This window comes from Lynx rufus, unplaced genomic scaffold (assembly GCF_022079265.1).
Source record: "Lynx rufus isolate CCGP_SWC_20201006 ecotype Redwood Valley unplaced genomic scaffold, mLynRuf1.p SCAF_6, whole genome shotgun sequence".
Taxonomy (NCBI): domain Eukaryota; kingdom Metazoa; phylum Chordata; class Mammalia; order Carnivora; family Felidae; genus Lynx; species Lynx rufus.
In genome coordinates, this window is record NW_025814878.1 from 129,729,514 (window position 1) to 129,755,584 (window position 26,071).

Below are 26,071 nucleotides of genomic sequence, written 5' to 3' on the forward strand. Positions count from 1 at the left end.
AATCTCCCATATTCAGAAATTCTATGCTAAAGAAATGGGTTGCTCAACACGTACCAGGTCAGAGGGTAAGTTCTGAGGCTGGATAACCTAGCATCTCACTCAGACACAAGTAAAACGTTACGCAAAGGAGCTGGACTCATTTTTTTTTTTTTTTAAGAAAATCAGACATATAGTTTTCCTATCCCAAAGCATATTTGTGTCTGCTGGCAGACAAGAACAGGTAATTGCCTCCAGGTGTTTGCCTGCAGGAAGTCATTGAAATTCAGCACGAGTAATGGCAGTTTCCTCAGCAGCAAAAACTAACCTGCGGGAACCTCAGAGGCACAGGTATATTTTAGAATAGCAATGCCAGCCAGCTGAAAGGCCATAAACTCAGAAGGCCCAGTTAAACAGGGAACAGATTAACGAAAATAAGAATCAGGGCATATTGTTAAACTATTAATGACAACACTTGAAGATTTAAAAAAAAAATTGTTCTTGGCTTTTTAAAAAAAAGTTCTCACATTTGGGGGGATTTTTTTTTAATGTACTCATTTATGGGAACTGCCTAGCAGGTCCCACTACCCACCTCACCACCCCCCCCCCCCGCCTCCCCAAGGAAATACGAATTATAAGAATAACAACTCTTTAAGTTCTGTTTTTATGGAAGCTCGTGTACCAAAAATAGTTCGTTATTAAACAATAATCTGGATCTTTTTTCCATCGTGAATAGATACCCTAGGACATTTTATTAAAGGTGGGAGATTAACCACTGGCATTTAACTCATTTCCTCCACTCAAACGAAAATCATGTGTTTTTTTTTTTTTCAAAAGGTACAAACCAACAAAGACAAGATAAATGAAAGTGATGACAACAGTAACAAAAATTTGGAAAATTGGAGCAGGCTTGGGAAAGCTAAATTCTAAGCCTGCTGCAGGGAAACCTGAGCAGTAGCCTCATCTTTGGGATCATTTTCAAATAATGATCCAGGAATGGGCATCATCGGTACCTCTGGAAGTTCTGTTGAAAGTGGGGTTGTTTATGGGGTGCCTGGGTGGCTCAGTCAGTTAAGCATCCAACTCTTGATTTAGGTTTGGGTCATGATCTCACGGTTTGTGAGTTTGAGTTCCACTTCGGGCTCTGCACTGACAGCGTAGAACCTGCTTGGGATTCTCTCTCTCTCTCAAAATTAATAAATAAACATTTTTAACAAGTGGGGTCATTTAAAAAAGAACTAGACCTCCAGATACCTTCCCCTACTCCGCACAATAGGCCAACTACATACCCCAGCAGATGACTGAAGAGACTCATTTCCTGTAGACAGATGCACAGAAGGGTTGAGCCTACATAATGAATGCTAAGATTCCCAGTATTTTTTGCCCTTTCCATTCAAGAACACTGGTACACACACACACACACACACACACACACACACCACACGTCCTAGCCAGTAATGGGAAGTCTTTATGGAATTTGACCAGCCTAAAAGAAAAGATCTGAAAATAATAACCCAGGGGTCCCTAAGTAAAGGCAAATGGAAAAAGATAAGAAAAACAGAGGACACGTTCTGGAAGTCCAACATCCATGTGATAGGAGTTCCATAAAGAGAGAACTGAGAAAATGGACAACAGAAAATCACTAAAGGAAGAACTCGGTACTTTCCCAAACAGAAAGACATAAATCTTCAGATCAAAATAAACCCAGCACCAGAGATAATGTTAAATCTACACTAGGATCCATCATTATGGAATTTCAGAACTCTGGAAAGAAAGAGAATATACTATGAGCTTTCTAGAAGGAAGAGACTTCATAAGAAGAATGGCATGAAATATCTCAATAGTAGTGCTGGAAGCTAGGAGACAATAAACTAACGCCTTCAAAATTCTGAGGAAAAATGTTACTTCCATCTTAGAATTCTTATCTAGACAAAGTATAAGTCAAGTGTGAAGGTAAAATAAAGACATTCTCGAGTGTTTCGAGTCTCAAGGCTTTTGTTTTGTTTTGTTTTCCATGAACTCTTTCTTAGGAAGTCTCTGGAGGATGAAGCGCCACCAAAATATGGGAGGAAATCAAGAGGAAAGCATGGGGTACAGGAAATGGTGTCCCACCTGAGAAACAGGAGACTGCAATCCCCAGAATGGTGGGAAAGAGATCCCCATGGAAACAGTGATATGTCAAGCCTAAGGGGTTACTCTCCAGAATGCAAGTCTAACCGCTCCAGGAGAGAGCAAACCAATACGATATTGAGTGAGTCTGAATGTATTAACATGGCATTTACCCATTCTTGACTGAATTAATAAGTACGTGGAGAGCCAAGCAAATATAAAAATCAGTCAGTTACTTTCACCAGAGAAATGAAGAAAAAGCATTATATGGTTTAGCTATGAATAGTGTTCATAGTAATACATGTGGTCAAGGTGATAATATACACATAAACACTGTTAATCCAAGCAAAACTATAACCTACATGGGGCACCTAGGGGGATGGCCTTGTAACTTTTGTCACTTCAGGATAGAAGGCGTGGGGATGGGAAAGACACAAAGCCACTTGTTTCAGAGTTAGAAGTCAATAGTGTCTAAATTGAAAAGTCAAAAATTGGCAACATGATTATGTTATATGTGTTTACAAATGTAAATATTAAAGCATTGAACTGAAAATATTTGTGTCTAGGGCGTGGGAAAAATGGAGATGGTAGGAAACAGCTTTCGTTCATAGCAGGCATTAAAACCGCCCGACTCTTTAAACTTCCATGAAAAATTGGACATTAATTTTTTAAAAACGAAACTAGTTCAGGTTACAACATGTACTCTTAAAAGCTTTGAGTAAATCATTTCAGGAGATATGACTAAGGTGGATAACTTATCTCACAAAGATCAAACCTATCTTCTTTAAAGTTTTTTTTTTTTTTTTAAAGAGAGACAGAGCTCAAGTGTGGGGAGAGGGGCAGAGGGAGAGAGAGAGAAGGAGAGAATCACAAGTAGGCTCCACACTCAGCATGGAGCCTGGCCTGACGCAGGGCTCGATCCCAGGACCCTGAGATCATGACCCGAGCCAAAATCAAGAGTAGGACGCTCAACTGACTGAGCCACCCAGGTGGCTGTCCATTTCTTGATTCATCCATATAGTAAAGCTGTGAATGGACATTTTATTAAATGACTACCCGTGCAAGATATCATGTAAGACACCATGGAAAAAGTAAACAGGAAGACTACAGTGTGATTTTCTTCCTCATGTTGTTGGCAAACAAATAAGAAAGGTACGTGAAACACGTTTTTACATGTTTACATGAATAGATGACGGATATGGAGGCAAAGGAACTACATATTACGATATAAAAGAAATGGGATAGGGATTTGCCTGTCGGATGGAACAAACTGAATTGAGTATCAAAGGAAGAGGTAGGTAAGGTAACTAGTACTAACGTGAGCAAAATCGTGAATAAAGGAAATGTTTCAGTAAGCTTGGAGGGTTCAAATCATTCCACATAATGCAGGACAAGGAATGACGATGTTAATTCCAAGACAGCAGGGATCTTGGGTGCCTTACTTGCCATTTTGACCTCAACAATCTAGAACATTGCCTGGCACATAATAGATACTCAAAAACATTTGCCCTGTGCACGGCTTGATAAGATTGGAAAGCTAAGTTAGGAGCTGTTAACAGACGGCTGTGATGCCATTTAAGGCGCTTAGAGTTTAGACTGTAATAAAATATTTGAGGAGAGGATTATCGTGGTTGTAATTTTGATGGCTGAATTCGGGATAGATTGGAAACATGAGAGATGCCAATTTAGGCAGCAAGAAATGAAAAATAAAGGTCTGAGTGATATCCATTAGCCACTAACGTAGAAAGGAAGAAACACAGAGCAGTTATTGTGAAAGCTAGCCATGATTTTGTAGAAATATACCAAGTTTGGGGTCAGGAAATCTGACTTTAAATCCTATTCTCTATCATTTAATGAGCGTGAGAAGTCATGGGAACAAGTCTTTAATGAATAACAGTTTCTTTATTAGGAAAATTAGGAATTAAAAATAATCCTTTACCTGTTGTCTGAAGGGTACCAGATACCTTTCTTTTTTTTTTTTTTAATTTTTTTTTTAACGTTTATTTATTTTTGAGACAGAGAGAGACAGAGCATGAACAGGGGAGGGTCAGAGAGAGAGGGAGACACAGAATCGGAAACAGGCTCCAGGCTCTGAGCTGTCAGCACAGAGCCCGACGCGGGGCTCGAACTCACGGACCGTGAGATCATGACCTGAGCCGAAGTCGGACGCTTAACCGACGGAGCCATCCAGGCGCCCCACCAGATACCTTTCAAGGATATGTAAATGCACAAAGGCAGCATAAACAGGATAAAAGAAGAAAAACCCAAAAGACTGGGGACACGAAACACAGCTGAGAACGAAGCTACAAATCCATTATGATTCACAAGATTCGAAGACCGCACTGTGTAAGCTATGAAGAGCTAGACAAGTAATAGGTGTATTTAACCTACATCATCTCTGGGGGCGCCTGGGTGGCTCAGTTGGTATCGGGGAAGCACATTGCCTTTAAGTGAATAGATTCCACTTCCTCAAGAGGAGGGGAGTGGAAGGGCAGAGGTGCAGTAGCAAAGAAATTGTGGCATCAGGGGTAAGGATGTCTTGTTTTAATAGCCTTAACTTTCTCCAGGAGCTAGTCAAGGACTTCTGCTAAAAGCGAGGTTAAGTCGGTGGGTCGGGGGAGGAGTTAGGAGTTTGAAAGTAGCAGACAGGTTTCCGGTCAAAAGGGCAGGGATAGAGACCCAACTATGAGAAGGACCATCAAGTGTAAATACACACGAGCTCGCTGAGACCAAAGAAAAATATTAATATATTGCAGCTACGGTTTATTCAACATAGTATGTTTTTGGAACAGTTGTGTGTTTTTCTTTTTTTTTTTTTTCTTTTTTAATGTTCTTTTTTTTTTTTCCAATGTTTATTTATTTTTGGGACAGAGAGAGACAGAGCATGAACGGGGGAGGGGCAGAGAGAGAGGGAGACACAGAATCGGAAACAGGCTCCAGGCTCTGAGCCGTCAGCCCAGAGCCCGACGCGGGGCTCGAACTCCCGGACCGCGAGATCGTGACCTGGCTGAAGTCGGACGCTTAACCGACTGCGCCACCCAGGCGCCCCTTTTTTTTTTTTTTTTTTTTCTTTTTTAAATATGATCTCGGGGGTGCCTGGGTGGCTCAGCAGGTTAAACGTCTGACTTTGGCTCAGGTCATGATTTCATGGTTCGTGGGTTCAAGCCCCGAGTCGGGCTCTCTGCTATCAGCACAGAGCCCACGTCAGATCCTGTGTCCCCTTCTCTCTCTGCCCTGTCTCTGCTTGTGCTCTCTCTCTCTCTCTCTCTCTCAAACAAAAACAAAAACAACAAAAACAAAAACAAAAAACAAAACAGGGGTGCCTGGGTGGCTCAGTTAGTTAAACATCCGACTTCGGCTCAGGTCATGATCTCAGGGTTTGTCGAGTTCAAGCCCTGTGTCGTGGGCTCTGTGCTGACAGCTCAGAGCCTGGATCCTTCTTCGGATTCTGTGTCTCCCTCTCTCTCTGCCCCTCCCCCGCTCACACGAGGTCTCTCTCTCAAAAATAAACATTAGGAATTTTTTTTTTAAAGATAAAAAAAGCTTGGTTTTAAAAATAAGTAAGTAAAAATAAAAAACATGATGTCACTAGTCTTTATTTATTTATTTATTTATTTATTTATTTATAGCTCGAGTGGAGGAGGGGGCGGAGGGAGAGAAAGGAAGAATCTTCGGCAGGCTCCATGCTCAGTGCAGAGCCCAACTTGGGTCTTGATCCCATAACTCTGAGATCATGACCTGAGCCAAAACCAAGACTCAAGGGCACTCGGCTGCCTCAGGCCCCCAGGCGCCCTGATCTCATTGGTCTTCATACGCAATCACCATATCACAGAATAAGAACACTGAAGGTGAGAAAGAAATAACTTGCCCAAATGACGGGGCAAGTAGGTTTTTGTCTCCTATTATAAAAATTTCAATCATATTTGCTCACTGGTGGGAGGAAATCATTCTCTTGAAGTTATGAAATAGGCGTTTTTTTCTTGAATAGTTCCTTGGTCAGCAAGAAAGTTGAAGCTTCACAAGTCGGAGATAAAGTCAAGATATTGCCCAAGATACTGTCCAAGATATCGTTTGGGTTGGTATTATACAATGCCTGTGCTTATGGTGCACAAGCACAACTTCCTAACAATTGGGTGGGAAGAGAAATTTTTAAACAGATCATCTAATACTAATTAGGTATTAAATATACTGAAGTTAGAATTTTACGGTTGTCCAAGAATCTTACTGCTATCTTTCCTACTTTCCAGTGCTTCCATAGTTAATCATCTCTTGCTAGGAGATGTTTGAAAGCAGGGGTGCTTAATGTTAACTTATTCTTAATTAAAATACTATCATCAAATTAAAGGAAGATGAGTTTACAGTAAAATGCTTAAGTTTCAAAAGAGTTGCAAAAAAAAGAAGAGAGAGAGAGAAATTATCTCTGGAGAAGAGGCCTTTCAGGATCTCAAGTGAGAGCAAAAAGTAAAGCACTGGATAAGATAAGAAGACAGAAAAAAGTAGACTACCCTATCTTTAAAGATATCACAGGATAAATGACAAGAGGATAAAAGGGACAGTTTCATCAGAGGTTTATTATATATGACATTAACTGGAACCCATAGCTTTTAAAGAAATCAATAGATTTCATTATTTTTTAACAATTTTTATGTGTATTTATTTTTGAGAGAAAGACAGAGCATGGGGGGGAGGGGCAGAGAGAGGGAGACACAGAATCTGAAGCAGGCTCCAGGCTCTGAGCGGTCAGCATAGAGCCGGACACAGGGCTTGAACTCACGGACCATGATGACCTGAGCCAAAGTCAGATGCTCAACCCGCTAAGCCACCTAGGCATCCCTAATAGATTTTTTTTTTAACTCTTTTCATGTTTATTTATTTTTGAGACAGAGAGAGAACATGAGTGGGGGAGAGGTAGAGAGAGAGGGAGACACAGAATCCGAAGCAGGCTCCAGGCTCTGAGCGGTCAGCATAGAGCCCGCCGCAGGGCTCGAACTTGTCAAATGCGAGATCATGACCCGAGCCGAAGTCAGAGGCTCAACCGACTGAGCCACCCAGGCATCCCTAATAGATTTTATTTTTTAAGAGTGGTTTTAGTTTTACCAGAGCACTACTTCTCCTTGCCTTGGTATGGTACCTGTGTTACAATTAATGGACCAATGTTGATATGTTATTATTAATTAAATTCCATAGTTTACACGAGTGTTCCCTTCCTCGTGTTGTACAGTTTTAGGGGACCCACAGCATTTAATCTATCTTTTTAAAATATACACATAATATTAGCACCTTATAGAAGCGCTGGGAATTTTTTTTAAAGTTTTTATTATTTATTTATTTATGTATTTATGTATTTATTTATGTATTTATTTATTTTTGAGAGAGACAGACACAGCACAAGTGGCGAAGGGCATCGAGAGGGAGAGAAAATTCCAAGCTACCAGCACAGAGCCTGATGTGTTGCTCAAACCCAAGAAGCCATGAGATCATGACCTGAGCTGAAACCAACAGTTGGACACTTAACTGTCTGAGCCACCCAGGCGTCCCATAATCTACCATTTTTTTTTAAAATTTTTTTTGTTCATGTTTATTTATTTTTGAGACAGAGAGAGACAGAGCATGAATGGGGGAGGGGCAGAGAGAGAGGGAGACACAGAATCGGAAGCAGGCTCCAGGCTCTGAGCCATCAGCCCAGAGCCCGACGCGGGGCTCGAACTCACACACCGTGAGATCGTGACCTGAGCTGAAGTCGGACGCTCAACCGACTGAGCCACCCAGGCGCCCCTATTTTAATTACATCACCTCTAAGATAGTTTTGATGTTTTAACATTTAAGTTGAGGAAAACTCACAAGGGATGAAATGAACATTTAGATCTTGCATGTGTGTTACTGCTTCTCACCAGGACTTCAAAGCAATCATAGAAAAGATTTTTTTTTTGTATGTTTGTATTACCTTTAGGAAATTTTCCAACCAGTAGTCTCTATAGCTCAATATTCTCTAAGAGAAATAATATGAGAAGAGATTGTTTTAATTTTAATTTTTACTGAAATGCAGTAAGATTGGTAGAAATGATCACATAATTCTTACAGGTATAACAAAATTGTATAGTACCGAAGGAAGGGGCCAAATGCACAGATTAATTTTGTTTTCAAATTAATATTGTACCATGAATGCCACTACATCTTGCCTGTCATCTCGGATTGGAGAGAGCCTGGAATACATAATCTAAATGTTGTAACTGAGGATTGTCGAAGGTTTGTCTATACGGAAATGCTGTGCAATTTGGACAATGCCACCTGAAGGTCATAATGAAAAAAAAATGAAGGGGCCCATAGTATGAGAGTGTGTCAAAGAACATCTAAAATAGGTGAGGCCCGTGATTAAAGTTTACATCACCACAATGTACCTGATTAGAAAATTCACCAGCCTTGGAAGAAGAACCAACAAAATCATAGATTCTTTACTCTACGTAGACTATAGTGAGCTAGTCCAACAGAGTCACTTTACAAACAGAAACTAAAATTCAATGAGATGTCAGTGTTAGTGATGAAAGGTATACTTAACTGTGTTTTTCATCAAAAAGGAAAAAAAAAACAAGTAAAATAGCCTATAGATCTCATTTTCCTGCAAAGATGTTATGGATAACACCCAGAGTTAGCTGTTAATTAATTTTGATTAATGATGAAGACTAAAGAGAGGGCTATAGAGCATAATAAGATAGAGTTTTCTATTCCTAACAGTTTAGACCAGGAAATAGAGACCTAGAAAGAGTAAAACAATAATAGCACTTAAAGTTTCAGGCATGATAACCTATCTGATTGAGAGTATGCCAATTTTCTGTGAGCCCGTTGGACCGCTTCAGGAAATGATCACAGAAAAGGGACAATTCAACTAGATCTTAGAGAACTGGTAGGGTTTGGATGAGCAAAGAGGAGGAAGGCAGGCATGCCGTGTGATGACAATGATTGGAAACATGGACGGACCGTGAGGACTTTATTTGGGGAGGCAGCTAACAGTAACGGTGAAAATGTACGCTTGGATCACACTGCGATTTGAAAGCGGCTAGGGAATATGGACTTCATCTTGTAGTTAGCAGCGGGCTGCTTGCTTTCTTCAGTAAGAGACTTACACACTCAAAGCATTATTTTTAGGAGATAATTAGGGTGGAGTGCCTGATTAAGAGAAGCTAGGAATGTTTGGACTGTAGCCCTATCTTTTCCAAGTTGATGCATTGGTGGACAACTGTGTTCTCTCTCCAGACACCCTCCAATGTTAATATTGGCAACAGTGGAGTACCACTGGATTAACCTACTACTGAGCAGCTTTTTATTTAATGTAATATAGAGCGTGCTTGCTGTTCATCTTTGGCAATCTTTTGAAGACTGGTGAGGAAAATATTTTTAGATCTATGACATTGACCTCTACATCTTAGGGTAATATTAATGAAATCCCAAGTCTTCTAAATGTTGGTGCTGGGAAAACAGGGGGTTGTTGGTAAAAAAAAAAAAAAAAAAAAAAAAAAAATTGAGGGAATTGGAAAAACGTGGTTGGAAATGACGTCAAAATCGCAGGCTATGGGTAGTTGTAAAGAGCTAATCTGATTTTCATTGGAGAATCTATAGTCAAAAACCCAGGTGTCAGGGCAGCATAAACTAGAAGAAAAAGGACAGGTATCCAATTCACAGACTTCATGGCACCTAAAAATAATACTGTTCTGGGTTTAAGAACAAACCATTCACCTTCAAATTCAGAAGCAAAGAAGAGAAAGAAAATAGAGCAGCAGAATGGAAAATAGTTACAAGTATGGAAATAAATCTTTGCTTAAAAGGATCCGGTCACAGTGGAAGTGAAGACGGAGAGGAAGGATAATGAGGAGATACCGAAGGACAGCATAAAGGGGACATTGCACATAGTGAAAGGATAAGAGAAAGAGCTACTTCGGTAGTTTTATAGAAGTAGATACATCCAGAGGACTTAACAGGCTCTCATTGTTCTTCTGTCAAGCATCCCTAGAAAACATGTCATGGCTATCACCCCATTTTACAGATGAGGATACTATAAATTGTTCCTTAGTATTTTAGCGCATGGATCTCAGCTTGCTAATTAGCAATGTATCTGAGGTGTAATTTGGCCACGATGAGAAACAGGATCGTTTCTTTCCCCACCCTCCCCACCCCCACACAGGATCTTTAGTTTAACCCAGAAGAATGTTTCCTTGGACTTATCTGCCACACAACTGGTCAGTGTTCCATCATGGTACCTCAACACCGTCATATGTTTTACATTACCAGAAAAATCGGGCAAGCTTCAAGGAAATCGGAGTAGTAAGAAATCCATACTATTGAATCACTTGCTGATATTTCTGCACCATCCTAGAATTTCTTATTTAAGTGTTGCCCAAATTTATTCTGGCTTTCTTTGAGTTTGTGAGAACAGACACAAATAGTTTCTGGTGATTTTTTTTTTTTTTTGCAGAATAACAGCTTGGCCTTTTGGGAATATGAATCACAGGTCACGTCATAAAAGAACTGATGTTCGAAAACTTTTTTGGATACTCATTCGTTTGGGACAATCCTTTTTTTTTTTTTTCCCTAAATAAGGAAATAAAAAATTTCTTGATAAGAAATCTCATTAGAGGTTTGAGTGAAAAAAAATTGTGTGGATTTGTTTTAGTGGTATCAGAATGGCTACAAGATCATCAGTTGCTTAGAACATATGCTTAAGAGAAATGGTTATTGAGACTGCTAAAAAATATTTTTGAAGCGTATTCCGAAACTAACCACATTCCTTCCCCCACTTGGACTGTAGGGTAATAGAAACTATGCTTTTAGAACAAGACAAGTAAGAGAAGAGTTACCGTCAGAGAACTGTCTGATTTACCTTTCTGGAAATCATTTCATTTTGTTCCAGAGGGGTGGACTATGGAACTTTCTGAGAGAACATGGTTACGAAACTGTTGTGTGATTAGAGCTCGGGAGGGAGGGACTGTTTTGACTCTCTTGTTACTATGTGAGGGCTGGAATTTTGCAACCAGAAGGTTCCACAACAGTTGGGAACGACAGTTGTACAAGGAGCAAAGCAGAAGATAAATGTGTGTGTCCTGTTCCTCCTGTTCTAAGCACCACACAGCACGACTGTGCCAAGACAAGATTTCCTGCTTGTATCAATATTTTTTATAATTACAAAACCTCCTGTGCAAAATCCATTAACGGAAAAAAAAAATCTCACAAATAATATCGACGCTGTCTTTAGGTTAGACAGCCATCTGGTTAGCTGATTTTCGCTATGCACACACACACACACACATATATAGCCTTATTTAGATGCCTTATTATAATCCTTGTTGCATATGCAGTTATGTACTGTAAACGAATCTCTGTGTCCTCTTACAAAAATGAAAATAGTTGCAATTTACAAGGCACTCAAAACATGTTAAAGTTTACCGTGAGCCGTTATTGTCCTATTATTCGTGGCTTATTCTTATCTTTCATTCACTTACTTATCTCTTACTTGTATATTAGTATTACTTTCGTTTTCCTTCGTTTCTATTAAGTTCGTTGTCTGTTGCTCTTTCTCCAGTTTGCCCCCATTTGGACTTTGACTCTCGATTCTTGGATTCCTTTACACTGATGCCCAGAGACATCTTGGCATAAAAGGAACCACCAAGAAAACGAGATAACCGATAACCTCAAAATCATAAATTAAACCACGAGCTCTCGCCAACAGAAACTTAAATGAAACAGTACAGAATAGTACGGCCCTGAGTGGAGGGAAGGAAAAAAATCATGGGTTTAAGGGTTGTTTACTAGAAGCAATTTAATTGCAAAATTTCATTCAGTGGACAGGTATCTAGAGAAAACTTCTGAGAGCCCAACGACGTATTTAAAAAGCCAGAAGCGGGGCGCCTGGGTGGCTTGGTCGGTTAAGCGTCCGACTTCGGCTCAGGTCATGATCTCGCGGTCCGTGAGTTCGAGCCCCGCGTCGGGCTCTGTGCTGACAGCTCAGTGCCTGGAGCCTGTTTCCGATTCTGTGTCTCCCTCTCTCTCTGCCCCTCTCCTGTTCATGCTCTGTCTCTCTCTGTCTCAAAAATAAATAAACGTTAAAAAAATTAAAAAAAAAAAAGCCAGAAGCTGGTGAGTTTGGGACCTGGTCAGATCTGGGGTAACAGAGACATCAGTGTAGGAAGTAAACATTGGGAGTGAAGCTGTGTTTGGAGAAAGAGGGCACTTGTAAAGCTGGGAGTGGAGTTGTGGGGTCAGCAGTTTATTTACAGAAAGAAAAGGCTACGTATAACCAGTGATTTAGATGGGAAATGCGACATTCTCTTAATGTGCCGTTGAATCCTGTCCTGTAACCTGGTTTACACACCTAGTGTACTTCTGTGCCGATGCTGAAATCCCATAATTATAGACATGACCCTTATCAAAATGAAACATTGCTAGAGATTATATATAATATACAGCATACATACGTAAATATGATATGTATACTTAAGCCTGAATTACAAAGTAGAGTTACGAAAATATCAAGTATATTTTTGTGACAGTCCCCCCCTGTGTCCCCGGGTTCCATGCTGCTGCAGATAAGCGAGCAAAGGGAAGACAGGGAGGTGGCGGGGGAGGTCTCGACGTTCAGGATGTGATCTTTTCTGCAGGCAGTGAGGGTCCTTGTGAGGCCACCCGTGGTTGTATTTGGACATGTTACTTAACCTCTGTAAACCCGACTTCCTTTTTTCAGTAACATGTGGATAACAACAGTACTTGTAATAAGCGAGTTATTGTTTTGGTTAAATGCTTTAAAAACTTTGCTTCGGAATATTTTAGATTTACAGAAAATGGGCAAAGATTATATAGAGAGCTCCCATACACCCTCAGCCAGTTTCCTCCATTGTTAACATCTTACATGACCGTGATACGTTTGTCAAAAATGAGAGTACAGGGGCACCTGGGTGGCTCAGTCCGTTAAGTGTCCATCTTCGGCTCTGGTCATGATTTGGCTCAGGTCAGGTTCACGAGTTCGAGCCCTGCATCGGGCTGGCCGCTGCCAGTGAAGAGCCCATTTCAGATCCTCTCTGCCTCTACCTCTCTTTCTCTCTTTCTCTCAAAAATAAAAATAAATATTTAAAAAATGAGAGTACATTGCTGTTAACTCCAGACCTTAGTTGGATGCCACCAAGTTTCTCCACTGACGTCCCCTTTTTAATCCCAGAATTCCATCCTAGCTACCATGTTGGACTTAGTTATCATGTCCACAGACTTATTTCAACATAGGAAAGGTAATAAATGTTAAACACACTCAGCAGAGTGTGGGAGATGCAATAAGGAATTTGTCGACACTTATATATATATGCTGCAGTTATAACTGGGTGACAGGCACTAAGGGCTTTAGAAATACCAGCTCCTCTACTCTCTCTCTCTCTCTCTCTCTCTCTCTCTCTCTCTTAAGCTTTATTTATTTAAGTAATCTCAACAGTCAACGTTGGGCTCGAACTCATGACCCCGAGATCAAGAGTTGCATGTTCTTCTAACTGAGCCAACCGAGTGCCCTTCATCTATGCTCACAATAATTCTTTCCTTCTTTTAAGTTTTATTTATTTATTTTGAGAGAGACAGAGACAACGTGAGCGGGGGAGGGGGAGAGAGAGAGGGAGAGAGAGCATCCCAAGCAGGCTCTGCACTGTCAGCACAGAGCCTGATGCGGGGTTTGAAGCCACGAAATCATGAGATCATGACCTGAGCCAAAACTAAGAGTCGGATGCTTAACGGACTGAGCCATCCAGGCGCCCCCAATTCTCACAATAATTCTATGAAGATTCTAATTACATCCACTTTACAGAGGAGTAAACTGAGGCACAGGAAGTTCAAGTAAGTTGCCCAAGATCGTGCTTCTGGCAGAGCTGGGATGCAGTCCAGGCTTCTAATCACCAGATTGTCTTTCTCTGTAAATGTTTAACACATGCTGTTATTGGGAGTAGATTCTGGAACTGGAGAATTCTGTCCAAGGCAGCAGGGTTATTACCAAGAAGTTATCTCCCAACCCCCATTTCTTTTTTTTTTTTTTTTTCAATGTTTATTTATTTTTGGGACAGAGAGAGAGCATGAACGGGGGAGGGGCAGAGAGAGAGGGAGACACAGAATCGGAAACAGGCTCCAGGCTCCGAGCCATCAGCCCAGAGCCCGACGCGGGGCTCGAACTCATGGACCGCGAGATCGTGACCTGGCTGAAGTCGGACGCTTAACCGACTGCGCCACCCAGGCGCCCCAACCCCCATTTCTAAGAATGTGCCTGATTTTGTGCCCTCTTTAACCCCACAGTTACAGCAACCCAGAAAGAAAAGGTATGGAATATGGACTGAATTAGCCAGGAGCCCTCAGTGAATAACTTTCCCTATGGATCCCTTGCTGTGCCGTATTTTTCTCACTTTTATAAACATACACACCTATTTCTTTCTGTCTGTCTCTCCTTCCTTCCCTTCCTTCCTTTCAACATAAAAGGCTTAAGCCACGAAACCTCAACCAAAACTGTACCAAATGAGAAGCCTTTTTTTTTTTTTTTAATTTTTATTTTAAATCTGGGAATGAAGAGTGAGAGCCAGCAAAGGCAATGGAGTTGCTGGGGGGTGAGAATCGGGGTTAGGATAGAAAAGGAGAAGGATTTGGGTGCAGAAAGAAAGAAGGATCGACTGGGGTTCTCCAGTCGAGCTCTGCCAGGAACCAGCTTGACAACGTTGTAGGTACACATGGCCACTTTGTATTTCCATTCCCCAGCTACAAAATAAGCAGATCCCTTGTAACCGGATTATATGACATCGGGTCCAGAAATTCAAACATTCCAAGTTGTTTCAATGAAAATACAGAAGTAAGAACACAGTGAAGCTGGCATGAAAATCTTGGTAGCTAAACCGACAGATGAGCAGGACTCAGTACCACAAACTATTAGTTTGGGGCCGTCTTGAGAGTGGGTCTTGCCACCAATAAAGCGGGATCTGAAAGTAACTGGCGGGATTGCACACGGGTGGAAAGGAGTTGCTGTGCAACAACATTTATTTATTTATTTATTTATTTATTTATTTATTTATTTATTTAAAGTTTGTTTATTTTGAGAGAGACAGAGACAGTGGGAGTGGGGGAGGGACAGAGAGAGAGAGGGAGAGAGAAAAATCCCAAATAGGCTCCACGCTGTCAGCGCTGAACCCCACACAGAGGCTCAAACTCACAAAGCAGACCTTGAGATCACGATCTAAGTGGAAACCAAGAGTCCGTCGCTTAACCCACTGAGCCACGCAAGCGCCCTTCAACAGACATTTATTGCGACACCGTTCCAGGTGCTGGGGATTCGGTGGGGAAGAAATCCAGCCCCCTTCACTCGTGGCCCTCATATTCTACTTGAGGGTTGAGCGATAACAGACAAGTGAATCCATAGGATAATTCCAGAATGCTGGATGTTATAAAGGAGATGAACGCAGTGATAAGACAGAGAGTATGGGGTAGGGGAAGGGGTACCCACACTTTAGGTAGGCAGAGGTAGAGAATGCTTAATTTACATGTGTTCCGATTGTGGACACAATGGGCGAGATGAGACCCTTCGATCCTTTCGCGGTCAGTAAAATGGCCTTTATTTATAATGCAGTAAATGTGTATACAAAAACAGCTTTCCACAGGAGGTTTGAAACCGTCTTGCTAGAAATGTTAAAAAGTGGAGTACACAGCACTGTTTTAAGAGGTACTTAGGAGTAATTCTTCGGGAAATAGGAGACTCTACTATTTCACTCAATCCTGTCTTCACCCCTAGGAGGAAGGTACTAGAACTTAAAGAGATGAGAGCAACCTTTGCCACAGTCACCAGTGACCTCTCTGAGTGGAGCCCAGGCATGAACCCAAAGCCCACCTTACTTATTTCATCCTCAAGGCCCTGACAAGACTCTTTCCCAGGTCTGTATGGATTCGTGTAAAGATAGTCCCCGTGTCTGCTCGGGGCTGCAATGTGCCCCCCCCCCCACACACACCTCCAAGTTCATCTGGTAAAGCCTTCCCCTCAGTGTGACTGTATCTGGAAACAGAATCTTCGGGAGGTGAGTTGAATGAAGTCATAAGTATGGGGCCCTGATTCTGTAGGATTAGGGTTGGTCTGAGACACTAGAGCGAGGGCTCACTGGCTCTCTATGCGCACACATGGAAGAAGCTCAGAGCAGAGGTGGCTCGTGGGCTACAAGCCACGAAGGGAGGTCTCACCAGAAACCACATCAGGTAACCCTTGATCTTGGAATTTCAGCTTCCAGTTCTGTGAGGAAATAAACTTCTATTGTTGGAGTCCCCCAGTCTTTGGTATAGCAGCCCGAGCCGACGAATACAATGTCTCAGATTGCACTCGCTTGCTTCCACATCGTTAGATCGTGGATAAAGTTGAATTATTCAGATCACAGATAAGGTTAAATGCCATCGCCGCTTTCTTTTTTTCTTTTGTTTTTTTTTTTTTTTTTTTTTTTTTTTTTAAATGCTTGCTTATTTTTGAGAGAAAGAGAGTCAGAGCACGAGCAGGGGAGGGCCAGAGAGAGAGGCAGACACAGAATCTGAAGCAGGTTCCAGGCTCTGAGCCGTCAGCACAGAGCCTGACTCAGGGCTCCAACTCAGGAACCGAGAGAGCGTGACCTGAGCCGAAGTTGGACGCTTAACCGACCGAGCCACCCAGGCACCCCACCAATCCCTGTTTCCAGTGCTCGTCAGTAAGCCACTTGCAGACGTAGTTTATGAGGCATCGTTTTAGGAACTGCAAGAATCACTTCCATCGGTCATTTCTAGCCTTCTTTTAGCCCTTTAACAGAGAGTGCACCAAATAATACTCAATAAAGTCTCTTATTCATTGGCATTGAACTAGGTGCTTTTAAATGAAGTTAGAGACCAGGTTTCTTGTAATAATGTATCCTGTAAGGTTAATAGTATCAACAGCGGCATAAATGTGAATTAACTCATTCTTCTTAAACCTAGACATGGTTAAAATTAGTCATTCTCTCTCCTTGCCTTCGTCCATCACATCATCCCGACTTCCCCCATTTTCATCACACAATCTACCAGAGTCGCAAAACCTGCAAATACGGAACTTTTTTTTTTTTTCATTTCTTTTTCTTCTTTTTCCACAGATGTAGAACATTCTGGAACTCTTGTAATGTGTTTTCACAAAATATCGTCATCAAGCTGTTAGGCATCTCCATATTCTCTGGGCTCCAAGCATGGATCTACGACCTACTAGCTCTGCGGCTGCAGGTAGAGTATTTGGCACTCCTAAGCCTCTCTTCCCTCACCTGTAGTATGGGTTTACAGTGGGGATTAAATAAGTTTACACAGGAAAGCCTGACAAGTCGTAAACGCTCTCAAAAACTGTCAATTACCACCACCAGCATGCTGCTACCATTACTATAGTAATGTATATGCCGCTAACAAATCTACTCTAACTCATCTGGGTAGAGTTATTAATAGCTTCCCTGGTTTGGAGGCTACCTTTATGTGGCCACTCTGCATGTCTCACATTTGCTCTGATCTTCTGTTCTAGCCAGCAACACTCTCACACATAGTTCACTCGCTCTCCCCTCCAAGCTATTCCCCTTGCCCAGGATGTTGCTGTCATACCATTGCCAAATCATGAACTTTCTCGCCTTCAAAATCCTACTCAGAGCTCAGTCTCAGGATGGAACTTTCTCTGATAATCCTGCCCTCTACCCAATCCAGAAAGCTCTCAGCAGTCATGTAAATAAGTCTGTATAACTTTAATTGGCTTTGTTTATAAGCTTCTTCTTGTATCTTTTTTTCCCCTCTAGGTATTTTTTTTTTTTAATGTGTTTATCTTGTCTCCATTAATTTGTAAACTCCCAGAGGGCAAAGCTTGAACACACCTTGGTGTTAGTATTAAGTGGATGAACAGTTAGGACTGAATGGCAGACAGTGCAAACCTTGTTGATTACTAATCTGTTAAAAAAAAAAAAAAAAACACCCTTCATTAATGCTTTCTTAGTATTGATGGCCCTGAGACTGCTCATCTAATGTGAAAATATATCTGGTTTCTGCTAGTGTCCAGTGAAGATAAAATCAACAGTTCCAAGTTTTCCATAATGTGAGGGGGACCGTGAGGGCATATTCTGATCTGTCAGACTAGATACGAAAGGCATGTTATTATGGAGATTATTTTCTTCAGAGGTATATACTTGTCTCTGCAAGGCTGGGGGTCCATCTCAGAAGAGAAATAATATTTACTTTCAAAACAGGTCTACAAAGCAAACAAAGCCTCAGAAAACGTACAATATTCAAAGTTGTGCTAAGAGAGGAGGGGAAAGGAATTTAATTTAGAAGGCCTTTGTGTGTGTGTGTGTGTGTGTGTGTGTGTACGTGTGTGTGCGTGTGTCTAACAGAAAATACCACATGGTCCAGCTCTCCAGGATCACTAGGTAGGTGGATTGTTCATTTGGGTCTCGGTAACAAAGGACAGCCTGGGCAAAGGGTCCTTTCTCACTGCATGGGGGAAGAAGTGGGAATCCTTTACCGTGACCACCTGCTTCCTTCGCTTCAAACCGGCACAGAAAGTGCCAAATACCCGTATATCATTCTCGGCGCGGAGCCCACGGTATAAACCAACGTAGGCGGTGCACTAGATAACATCAAAGCCCCAGGCAGGGGCCAGAAAAGGGGGGGGGGGGGCAAAGCAGCCGAGGGAATGAAGCGCCTCCCCCTAGCATTTCCTCTCACGCCCACTTCCAACCTAGGAGGCTTTTGGTTTCTGCTTTTGTTGTTTTTAAAATTAAAAGTTAAACCCAGGAAGCTTTGGATCAGACTTTTTGCGTTGCAGTTCGGGTAAGTTTTCTCTGGGTTCTTTTGTCTGGCGTCTGGCTTGGCAGTAGCCTGGGCGTGGGGCAGAGTTGGCAGAGCGGGCGGGGAAGGTTTTGTCGCCGGGTCGCCCCGAGGAGGAGGGGATTCGGCCGGTGGACGGGAAAGCCCGGCGCGCGCGGAGGGCGGAGGGCGGAGGGGAGGGACGGGCGGCGGCGTGACCCGGCGGCCGGCGGGGAGGAACCTCGGGGATCTCCGCGTGGCGGCGGCGCTGCCGGGCCGCGCGCAGGGCGGAGGGCCGGGGCCGCGGGGCCGCGCCAGGGGGGAGCTCGAGCCGGGCCCGGCCGGGCGGCCGCGTGGGAACCGGGGCTGGGGACGCGCGGGCGGCGGTGGCGGCGCGGGGCTCGGTGGACGCGGCGGGACGGCTGGGTCCCGCGACCCAGCCGCAGCGTGGACTTGTGTTCTCCCAAAACTGCTCAGCGAGGAAAATGTGCGTAGAGCCCTGCCGTGACACTGCCCTCACTTGAACCCCACTCCCCGAGGGGGGCTGCAGAAGCGTTCACACTGCCGGCAGGGTTGCAGCCAGAGTGAAATGGGGCCGTAGGAACCCTCTCTCTGTGTCCCCCCCTCCCCCAGAGTATGGTCACCTCCCCCATTGTTCCAGAATTTTTGACAGTTCAAACTGCTGTTCACCCTTCACATTTATTTTCTGGTTAACACCTCCCCCCCATATTCCGATACTATTTGAGAAATTGTGTTTAATTTGCCACAAAACAAGCCGAAACTAGCTACTTTACCGTTCAGCTGGCTTTGCCTGCGTTCTGATAACTAGGAAGTTAGAACTGCAGGCAGAGTTAGGAAGAGAAATTGCATTTAGGAAATTCGAAACTAGAAAATACGAAACTGTTCCGTATTGCATGTATTTCAAAGCAGAGTTTTAATATTGATTTGCCGCCCAAGAAAGTTAAATTGTGAGTAATCTATTTAAGAAAAAAAGTTCTTTAACAGGCTGAAATGACAAAATTGTCTGTAACTCCAAATTGCAGATTTAATCTGTTAGAAAGCTCCTAACAGTGCCAAATCCCATGTAAACATTGTGTTCACAGTGTGTATTTGTTATCGATTCACCAACTATTGGGTTAAAATTATATTCATCCAGTTAGCATTTTGATTTAGCAAGTGACACTAGGCAGAATTAATAATTATCAAGTTACCTTAATCTTTATCTTGGGACAGATTAGGTATACTTGAACATTTAAATGAAGGCTTATTTTTTATTCAAATGCCCAGTTGGACTCTACCTAATTTTTGTGACTGCAATCCATTGGATGGCATCTACTTTTATAAAAGAGAGATGATTACATCACTTGGAAATTTTAAAGATTGCATTATTTCACTGCAAGGTTGGGAGCATAGTATGCTAAAAAACATCATTTCAAATTTAGGCAGTTATTGGATGATCTTTGCTCTTATGACCAAATTTAGTTTTTAACAGATATATTTCCCCCTTTACGTGACATGACTTGGTTACAAGCTTGCCTTTACCGAGTATTCCATTTTTAATCATTGCCATTCTGGTGCATTAAGCTTTTTTTTTTTTTTTTTTAGCTCAAATGAGCTAGAGGTAGGATTTCCTCAGGGAATTTTCGGGGTCAACCCTAGCAGGAAAAGCCTAGATGTCTTTATGGAAGCCCCAGGGAACAAAACAACTCAAGTTTTCACAGATGGCCCACATAGTGGGTGTACGGTCGTTTAGCATTTTTATTCCTTAAAAGGGGAAAGCAGTTTGGTTTAATCTGAGAAATTTTTATGCATCAAAATTTTTGTTTTGCCTTATTCCTCCCAAGTTCAACGCGGCTCCTTAAACCAGTTCACTTTTGCCTGCTTCTTTAGGTGTACGTGTGGAATTTCTGAGCCCCAGATTTCCAACCTTCTTTAGTAATCTAACCCCAAAGACCTTGTTCGACACCCTGGTCCAGCCCCTCCCGATTTATTTCCATAGATTACCACTCCTTGCTTCCTCTACTGCTTTCTAGCAGCAAGGGTCAAACTCTGGTTTATGGTAATTACTCCCTCTTCCCCCTCTCCTCCTCAGCGTCCTAGGAGCCTAGTCGGCTGCCCGGCACCAAACCTCCTTTTCTGACCCCAAAGACCCCTCTCCTCCCTGACCCAAGCTGTCAGGCGGACCGCTAAGGGTTAACCTCGCTGGCAGCCCGGGCTCTGGGAACCACCAGCGGGCTTTGGAGCGGCCTCTGGAATAACCTTGGCTTCCCTCAATCTTTTAATAGAACATCCGCCACCAAGAAGTGGTTTCAGTTCAGGGTTAATAACATGTCCCCTTCCATCCTCCAAACCAACACCCCGCCCCCCTCCCTGTTTTTTTTTTTTTTAAGTTGTTTTTCAAAGTTAATGAGTTTCAAGTTTCACAATGACTTTCCCCTTCCCTCCACGCGTTGCTGAGGAAACCCCCTTGGGGTCCCCCCCCCGCCCTCCCTTCTCCTTTCCCCTCCCCCATTCGGCCCGGGCGGGGGGCGGGACTGGGAGACCCCATGACGTCACTGGGCCGGCCCACATCCTGCTTTAGAAAGTAAAGAGACGGTAAAGAGAAACTACCGCCCCGCCCGTCCCCGCCCCTCTTCCCCGACCAACCGCCCCCAACTGCGCGACCCGGCCAGGCCTTCCCCGGGCCGCGTGACCGGCTGGGCCCGCCCCTCTGCCCCCGCCGGGCGCCAGTCCCCGAGCCAGCGCGACCCCGGGCTCCCGCCCCTCGCGTCCCTAACTCCGCCCCTCCCCCCCTCGGGCCGCGCCGCCGCCTCCTCCGGCACCCCCACCTCGTCCCCGCGGCGGCCGGGCTGGGCGGAGCCGCGGGCGGGCGACCGGGGGGAGGTGCGGTCCCGGGCCCGCCCCGCCGGGGAGACCCGGGGCTCCGGGCTCCACGCGAGCCCCAACCGGGGCACCCACCCCACTCCCAGCCTGCGCAGGGCCGCCGGCCGCGCCTGTCCACTCGGGCCTCTGCGCCGGTAGTGAACCCCCCTCGCCCTTCCCCCGCCGAGCCCCAGCCTCAGCCCTCGCTGGGGGACGCCCCCTCCCCCGCCCGCGCGGCTCAGCTCGCGGCCTCCCCGCCTCCCGCCCCCGGGGATCCCCTGCCGCCCCGCCCACCCGCGGGAAAGCCTCGGACCTTCGCCCTCCCTCCCCCGCGCCGCCCGGCCCGCGCACCTCCCGTCGCCCCTAAAGACGCTAAACGTGCCCTACTCTGCCCCGGGGAGAGGTAAAGCCCGCGCCCGCCCTCCGCGCCCCGGGCCCCACGGACCCGGGGGCCGCTCGCCCAGCCTCGCCGCCCGGCCCCCCGCTGCCCCCTTCCCGGCGGCGGCGGTCATGCCGCGGCCCGGGGCGCCGGCGAGCGCGGCCGCCTCCCCCGCCCGGCGCCTGCGGCCCCCGCCCGCGCGCCCCGCGCTCCCCCCCCCGCCCCCCGGCCGGCTCCCCTGTTTAATATTTCAGCGCTGGGTGGTGTGAGTGCCAGTCGCCGGCCTCTAGTGTGGCTGCTGCTGGGGCGGCGGCGGCGGCGGCGGCGGCGGGGAGGGGGACGGAGCCTGGGGGCCGGGAGCAGCGGCGGGAGGAGGCTATGTTTGTGTTTGAGGTTGTCAAGTGAAGGAGGGATCCCGGGCGCCGCCGCCGCTGCCGCCACCGCCGCCGCCGCGCGGGGGTCGCGGAGATTCCGAGCTGCGGCCGCCGCCATCAGCAGCGCAGCTCCAGGGCCGGCTGCAGCGGCAGCGGCTCCGCCGGGCGTCCTGGCAGCAGGTTCGGCGCGGGCTCCGCGGCGGGGGCGCTGCAGCTGGGAGGGCGGCGGGAGGCGGGGGGGGGGGGGGAGGGCAGGACCACTTCCCCCTCCGCGGGCGGGGGGCGTGCGGGCGCGTGTGTGTGTGTGTGTCTGTGTGTGTGTGTGTGTGTGTGTGTGTGCGTGCGTGTGCAACCGCCGACCTTGCAGAGGGGATGGCTGCGTGCGGGAGACACTTGCCACTTCTGGGCGCCCTCGCAGCGCGCGAGCGGCCCGAGCTGCGGTCCTGGGAGGCGAGCAGGTACGGAGGGACTCAGCTTCCCCACCCCGCGTTCCAGCCTCAGACGCATTTTGCAAGAGGGTGGGGGGTGAGGGAGACCAGGCCTCGGCTTCCCAACCTCCCGGCTTTGTGGCTTTCTTTTCCTTTCGTTCTTTGCTCTAAGTGCCTGTTTACTCCCAGCCACCTGGGTAGTTTCTTTCCGGGTTGGGAGTACGCGCCTGCAGCAGTTGGGAAGTGGGCGGTGGGTTTGGGCGCGGGTCGGCTCTGGCTCGCCTTGGGGTCGGGCTGGGGACGGAGTTGCTGGAGAGGGGAGGGGGCGGTGGCGGAGCCGGCGGCGAGGAGGAGTCTCAGGGCTGCCGCGCTCGCCTCATCCCGTCCTCCTCCTCCTCCTCCTCCTCCTCCTCCTCCTCCTCCTCCTCCTCCTCCTCATGCTCTCCGCATCCACTCCGGGCTCCTTCCTGAGCTGGCACTTCCATTCCCCCTCCTCCTGGCATGCGAAGCGCTTTGTTCAGTGCAGCGTTGCAGAGGGGTTTTCCCAGGCTCCGCCCTCCACATTCATTCATGTTTTTTCTCCTTGCAACTGTCTTTACGCTTTTTGATCCTGTCATGGTTTTGCTCCATGTAGTATTTATTTCTTTCCTGCAAAGGAACGGTTTATTACTCGTCCTAGTCGCTCCAGTGCCGCTGTCTTTCCCTATACTCACTTCCCCCCCACAAGGGTTTAAACATGGGATGGACAGCTAGGGACAGTGGGTAGGTAGGGAACCGGGTAGCCAAGAGCTGTTACTGATTGGGAATTTGCATATTTTATATTTAGGCTCCTGATTCGGGGTCACGTGATTGTATTACATTCGGAGTTCACGCTTTAAAAACTTCCAGATATCATGACCATTTAAAAGCTTTTAGTTAAGCATTCGCGCAATTTGTCTCTAACGTCTCAGAATTCTCTATTGAATCAAGCTTCGTGAATCGGATGGTGGATGTATTTAATGCAGAGAGTTGAGGAACCGTATCTTTTATAGATCATTTAGCCCTGTGATGGTATTTTGCCATCATATTTCGTATTCTTCCCCGTGCAGTTAAAAAAAACAACAACATTGCAAATAATTTTGTGCAGTACCCACACAAGGCCTTACCAGGCGTAAAACACTGAAGTCAATTGTAGCCTCCTTCCAATTCTTCACTGCTATAATGAAATAATAAATTTCCAAAACCTTATACAGGAGTATTAGATCCAGTCTTTCCCATATAGGCTTTCTTAAGGAGTATTAATATTTGAGTGTTTTTGTGTGCCAGGCAGTGGGCAAAGCATCAACATTGTTTAGTTTAGACCTTATAACCACCCTATGGGGTGGATACTATTTCTTAGTTTTAGTGTTGGGAAATCTGATCTTCAGAGAGGTTAAGTGCCTTGAACAAGGCCACACAGTAAGGGGTAAAAACCTGGCTTTGAACCCAATCTGGTTTGACAGCAAACTGTATAGTCCTGACTTGTGTCCTACAGCCTGTTGAATAAAACCACAGACTAGGTATTACCTCCGCTGAGGGAAGAAGCACTGAAGAGTAACCAAGTCACTCGGTGCCATATTTTTTAGTCGCTGACCATGGGCAGGTTAGTCAACCTCTCGTCTCTCGTCGTCTTCTCTGTAGAGCAGATAAATGATAGCTATCTTACCAGTTATTATTAAGATCGGATTAGGTAATGTGTAGAAAGTACATAGGCACGCCGCAGGTGCTTAGTAAGTATTCTCAGTTTCTTCTGTAGTACTGGATATAACAAGTTTTAAACAAAGCATTCCCATCCCGTTCTTTGTGTCTGCTTCGTGATTAAACATAATTTCATGTTTATCATCGCATTAGGCTTTGCTTATCAGCCTCATTCCGGGAAGTTAAAACTAAGCTGGAGGATCCTTGAGGATCTTGTGGCAGAGGAGACACAGGTGGCCAGTGTGGGAAGAGGGATGATCAGGTTTGGGATTATTAACGTTTTGGCACATTGCGTTTCCGATCACCGTCTTCAAAGGACAGAAGTCAGGACAGACTAGGTTGTGCTGCAGTAACAAATAACTCCCAAAGCTCAGCCACTTAAGACAACAAAAGGTCTCTTTCTTGTTTATGCTATGTGATGATGACCTCAGCTCTGTGTTGCAACACTCACTGTCTGGAACGGTGCCTGTCCCACAGCAGAAGGAACAGAGAGTGCTAGAGGATTTTGCTTTGGTAATAAATGGTACAGCCTGGAAGCAGTGGGTGTCTCCTCCACTCACAGGTCATTAGCCAGAACTGGTCGCACATTGTAGCTAAATGCAGGGAGGCAGAAGGTACAGTCCTACCACAAGCCTAGAAGAGAAAGCTGGAATAATTGGGGAGCAGCTCCGGTAGCAACCACATATATTAACTGAATTAATTCAGTAAAACAAGATAAATGAGACATGGTCCTTGTTCCCAAAGTGCTTATGGACAAGCAGAAGTATTATATATATATGTGTATATATATATATATATATATATACACGTATAACATATATGTGTGTATATGTATACATATTATATGTATAACCCTTGTATAGCCTAACGCTATACTTTAATTGTACCCTGTGATGTTACTGTAAACATAGCTGAGTGAATCTTTTTTGCTCTTGTTTGGTAAAGGTACGGTGATTTTCTTTTTCTGTTTTCTTAAGGAGAAAGCCCAGATAGTAGCAAAATGAGATGTCCTATGGTTAATTAAAAGTTAGTAAGTGATCTTCTGCAGGTGTTTCTAGCATGGTTATCTTTTGTGGAGATTAGGTTAGTGCCAAACGAAGCCATGCTTTTGAAATATCTTTTTCCTTTGAAGGTAGTAAAGTGTGATTTTTTTTTTTTTTCATTTTTAGCACATGGATTAATTGATGGATGTTGAGTTTATGGAGCTACCTTTTTGTGACCTGCACTTCCCACAGTTTCTGAGAAGAAAAAGGAGCCCCTGAATCAAAGAAGATGCCTCGCACCAAACAGATTCATCCTAGAAATCTAAGAGGTAAGATTCGGCATTAAGTAGAGGGATGGTTCACAATAAATCGTATGATAAAGTATTTCTTGGGTATCAGAAACGGCAGCTCACTGGATGGCAACCCTGCCCCATGGTG

General features: G+C 45.0%; 1 protein-coding gene across 6 annotated transcripts in view; it reads left to right on the forward strand.

Moving 5' to 3' along the window:
- The first annotated feature begins 18,829 nt into the window (after nt 1-18,829).
- HIVEP1 (HIVEP zinc finger 1) overlaps nt 18,830-26,071 on the forward strand; it is a 147,955-nt gene continuing 140,713 nt past the window's right edge. For 2 of the 6 annotated variants that reach the window (XM_047103126.1, XM_047103131.1), the window contains exons 1-2: nt 18,830-18,915; nt 25,820-25,962. In XM_047103126.1, coding sequence (XP_046959082.1) covers nt 25,923-25,962 — 40 coding nt within the window. In that variant the 5' untranslated portion in view covers nt 18,830-18,915; nt 25,820-25,922. Of the gene's footprint in view, nt 18,916-21,997; nt 22,157-22,444; nt 22,687-22,860; nt 22,965-23,310; nt 24,556-25,819; nt 25,963-26,071 lie in introns of those variants that run through there. The other 4 variants (XM_047103129.1, XM_047103127.1, XM_047103130.1 and 1 more) reach the window with 4 other exon arrangements.